This window comes from Lactuca serriola, chromosome 8 (genome assembly GCF_051521515.1).
Source record: "Lactuca serriola cultivar US96UC23 chromosome 8, Lser_US96UC23_V15, whole genome shotgun sequence".
NCBI lineage: Eukaryota > Viridiplantae > Streptophyta > Magnoliopsida > Asterales > Asteraceae > Lactuca > Lactuca serriola.
The window spans coordinates 167778652-167783532 of record NC_136415.1 but is presented as its reverse complement, the minus strand read 5'-3'; the positions used below and the strand labels follow the sequence as shown (position 1 = coordinate 167783532).

The window sequence follows — 4881 nt, the reverse complement described above, 5'->3', positions numbered from 1 at the left end:
TTTGTCTAATTGGATATTGCTATATTTCATATTAAAAATGACATTTAATATTTCAATAATTTTTTAATTATTGACCCCTTTTTGTCTCATAGGATAAATCAGTGATGACTTGGTATGGTCACTAATCGGATTAAACAGTGACCACTTTCTATGGTCACTAATCGGATTAAACAGTGACGACTTTTATTGGTCACTAAGTAGATAAAATAGTGACAACTTTAACAGATTAGTGACAACATTTAGTGACGAAGTGGGTCGTCACAGATTTAGTGACGAGTATATTTTAGTCACTATTTAGTGACCATATTTATATTTGGTCACTAAACCGGTTTTGTGACGGACCTATAGTGACGAAAAGTGACCACCAAAATTTTCATCACTAAATCATTTAGTGACGATGCATTCTATTGTTAGTGACCATATCGTTTTGGTCACTAATTGACATTTTTTTTGTAGTGGTGTGTGACTATGAGTGTTTAATTGCTTGTATGTGTGTATGTTTGGTAATTTGCTATAATACAATTTTGCTTATAGATGTTGAATATGTTCTTTGATTCTTTATGAGTTCTATGCTTTAAACTTCGTGGTCCTTGTGGGTTTAATTTTGTCATTTGCATTAGCAAAAAGGGTTTTTGAAAATTTGAAGCAAGAGGTTGAAGGTGTTGAGTTGCAACCAAAGGTAGTGAGAAGGGCATGCCTCCAAGCAAGCACCTACAAAAGCCAAAAGCCACCTTACAGACCCCCAATTGAAGCTCTTCTCCTAGAGTCCATATCAATTTGAAATCTCATCATATCTGAATGAATATTTGCTAGGCTCCTTTAATTATATTTGAATTTGTAAATTGAAGTATAAAAATGGATTTAATGTGTTGTTTTCAAACTTGCAACAGTTAACATAAGGAGGACATACATGAAATATGGGAACAAACATTTTATTGTAGACAAAAATAATTGATATATACTTATAGTTAGTTTCATCCATCACCAACATATGTTCCAGTCGTGGCTTTCCAATATGCACAACTGATGATTCATTGTTTGTCTGATTTTAATTTCAATGACTAACTCGAACTATCCATATTATCATCAGGTTGGAGTGGCTTATGTTGACTCGAGGCTAGCTTCATTTCACCTTTCTAAAATTGTACATTTAATGGAAGGAAGTAAACTGAGCGCATTTTAACAATTGGTAGTTATGATGTATATTTTTTATTTTTACATTATGTGAGATTTGAAATTTTTATCTTATAGTGTCAAGAACTTATGGCATTAATCTTGAGAAGTGTTCCTGAAAAGATACATGGTTCAAACAACAGATTCCTTGGGATATTCTTGTGGCTTGCTACCGTGAGCAAAAGTAAGATTATTTTTGAAGCTTCTAAATGGAATTGTACCGGTTGCATCAACTATTTAATTGCTATCTTCTGCGGTATAAGAAAATTTTATTAGATTTGGATGTTATAATATGGGGTCTCATGCTAAAGTAACCCTTTTTAGAGTAGGTGTCAACTTTTTTGGAATTATGGTTTTGATTTATTACCTTATATTTCTCAAAATTAGTTATAAAAATAAAGAACTTTGACGGAACATTAATATGAATTTAATTTTTAAACCAACTTATGAATGTAATTTTCTATATCCAGGCAGCCTTTCGAAATGAAACTATTTACCGAAAAGAAACTATATACCGTTTGTCGACAGAAAACTAATCGTAACTCCATAACTATTTGCTAAATCATAAGTAATCATTGCCGTTATATTGCGCCTATGGAAATAATTGCCGAAAGAAAATATTTGTCGCCGCCGCTTTGCGCGGGCAAATGACTAGTGTATATATATATATATATATATATATATATATATATATATATATATATATATATATATATATATATATATATATTTGTCGTTGACACACATGAGGGATCAACGATGCTTATAAAAGAAAGGAAAGTGCATTTCATATCAACTCATATTCTTATTTGGTGAATTTTTATGTATGTGCGATGAGGTATTGTACTTTTAATACTAAAAAACCATAACTTTGTGTAACTCAAGCTTTTTTGTGGCTATAATAATATTTTTGTTGACACTTACAAGAACCTGACATAAAAGAAAGAAATTGATATATGATGTTACCACTACGAGCCATATTATTATGTATTTTTGAGCGAGATATATCTTTTGTTACTTATCTAAATATTTTTAGTAAATATGCTAGGACCTATATTAATTAGGTAAACAATAAAATCGATCCATTTTTTTAAAATCAGTCAATCTGACCAACGCTCAGGTATATCACTAGTTGTTTTTACCGGCCACAAATGAAACTTTTACCGGCGACTTTTGTCTTTGGTAATTACATTTTTTCTTGAAGTGATTATCTTATACAGCAAGAAACATATGGTACCTAATACAGGGCCATATAAGAAACATATTTGAAAAGGATGCTATAAAATTCATTGTGGCATTACCTTGTAAATGTTTGCACATAAAATTCATTGTGGCATTACCTTGTAAATGTGTGCACATAAAGAGTTGAACCAATACATTCCAATAGTTGGTAAATAAGAAACATATGTAGCCTTAGGTTAGGCAAATGACTTGATTACTACCATCTACCCATATCATCCAAATATGTACGATTGAAATGGATTTAATGTATTAAATTTATCCTTCTAGTACCGGTCACTATGTTTTCTCTAAAAACATCAAAAGTTGTTCAACTTAAAAAATCTTATACAAGCTTGCATAACTACTACACATGTAAATGATTTTTGACAAAATAATTTACCTTCAACATTTACTACTTTTTAGGACTTTCTTCTGAGGTGGAACTACTTTCTTCATCATCTTCGTCATTATTATACTCATCATGATTGGGTTCCTCCTTGTTAGTTTCAACAACATAATCATCATCATCTTCCTCGTCATCATAATCATCACTATCACTTTCACTTTCACTGTCATCATCATCATCTTCTTCTTCTTCTACTACTACTTCTTCCTCCTCTTCTTCTTTTTGTTCTTCCTGTTCTTCCGGCTCTACATGATCTTCCTCTTCGTCTTTTATTTCTTCTTTTACTTGTAATTTCTCTTTCTCCTCCTCCTCCTCTTCAACCTTTTTCTCCTTATCTTTTTTATCGTCTTCACTACTATCAGAACTCTTCTTTGCCTTCTTTTTCTTTTTCTTTTTCTTTTTCTTGCTACTATCATAACTTTTGATTTCCGTTAGAATCACCACAAGTGCAACAATGAAAACATAATCCACATCCGGGTAGACTGTTATGCCAAAGGTCTCCTTTCCAACCACCACATTCGTAATATTTTGCTTATCATGTACCTAGATCATATCATTCAAAAATAGGACAAGAATGAATTAGGCAAACATATACCATACTTTCTATGTCACATATTCACAAAGACACATTTTACCCATAATATTATGTCAAACAAATCAATCAAATATGCTATTAATAACACAAAATACACTAATCCATTTATCTTTGCCTGTCTCAATGAATGTCTAATTTCATTTACAATGTATAACAAATTATCACTTTACCATGTCATGGATTAATTTGATATAATAAAGTCTACAAACATATCTTAAAGGTGTATGTCACCTCAGCAAGAATGGTAGAACCATCTTGGGCGTAGACGTTGCAAGACTTGGTTTCCCAATCTCCTGTAACCTTACAATCACATGCTGTCTCCTCTTTGTTTTCAACTAAGAACACATCTAACTCCGTTTCATGTTTAGGTGCTGCTGACTTCTTTACACTGAAAATTAAATCTTTGTGGGTGGCCCTCTCACCCTTGAAAGCTTGCCATCTTCCATGGATGGATCGGAGCTGAACAAATATTAAAAGAAATAGCGATTACAACAATGTTAAGCCTCGGGGGGGGGGGGGGGGGGGGGGGTGAAGTCTTTGGATATAATCTGTTCATGGATTTCAAGATAAATGAAGTTTCAGTTGCATATATGTTTCGTATTTGCAGAAAGTATTATTTTTCTCAAGAATGTGAAATAATTATTGTCTTACTTCTTACATAGAATGCTAATTACGATAATGTATTTAATTACTATGTATGTTAAAGTTAAAGTTAAGACTAATGCCTAAAATGTTAATGGAATTTGCATTAAATTATTTCTTCTAGTAATTATTTGCATGCATGACTTTTTATTCATAATATTTTAAAGATGAAACCCATTACATGGACTCTGTTTCTATTTTGTATGATGATTAAAGTATTAAACCACATAAGTCCAAAAGCGTTCGTCACAATTGACACAGCAAGTTGAATTTAACAACAGAATCAAAAAAGAAACCTTTTTCTTGAAAGTTAGAACAGGTTTGTCGTTTGCATCATACAAGATATGACGATCATGAAAACTGAACAATGTGTCTTTAATGTTAAACAACACGTTTCCATTAACGTCGACAACGGTAAAGTTTCCATTTGAATTGGCCACTGATTTTCTCTGAACAGCAAGATCGACGGTGAATGGCTCAACGTATTGTGCGTCCACCACCACCATTGTCCAAGCTACAATGATAATAGATATCCTGATTCTATATCGATTGACGATCAGAATTAATATTTAGCCTAATTTTTTTAATTCTTTCTTTCTCTCTCTAAAACTAACAATTTTGTTTGAACAAAACTAATGGCTATATACGTGCGAGCAGTTATATATATTTCTTGAAGTTTCTTGTGTTCGTTGATCAATGGTTCTTTTAATGGCCACAGAGGAATGGTGAGTAGTAATCCCCGCGGAAAATGCTCGCAAAGAAACAGGTTTTATCCTACTTATTTAAAAAAAAGGTTTCAAATAATTGGAAAAATATTCTTCTTACCTATGGACAAATATTTTGT

The 4881-nt window shown here is 32.1% G+C and overlaps 1 protein-coding gene across 1 annotated transcript; it reads right to left on the bottom strand.

Moving 5' to 3' along the window:
• Window positions 1-2710: 2710 nt before the first annotated feature.
• On the bottom strand, window positions 2711-4645 carry LOC145069488 (protein LURP-one-related 10-like). Its single transcript, XM_079016414.1, has 3 exons — window positions 4334-4645; window positions 3627-3854; window positions 2711-3343 (listed from the first exon to the last, which is right to left on the bottom strand). Exons 1-3 carry the CDS (start codon window positions 4541-4543, stop codon window positions 2807-2809), a joined length of 975 nt encoding a protein of 324 aa, XP_078872540.1. The 5' UTR covers window positions 4544-4645; the 3' UTR covers window positions 2711-2806.
• Between the last annotated feature and the right edge of the window lie 236 nt (window positions 4646-4881).

Coding starts and splice junctions, on each gene's coding strand:
- LOC145069488 (XM_079016414.1), bottom strand. CDS start 4,543: ATGGTGGTGGTGGACGCACAATACGTTGAGCCATTCACCGTCGATCTT. Junction 3,855..4,333: donor TTCTAACTTTCAAGAAAAAG/GTTTCTTTTTTG, acceptor ATATTTGTTCAG/CTCCGATCCATCCATGGAAG. Junction 3,344..3,626: donor GTTCTACCATTCTTGCTGAG/GTGACATACACC, acceptor GATATGATCTAG/GTACATGATAAGCAAAATAT.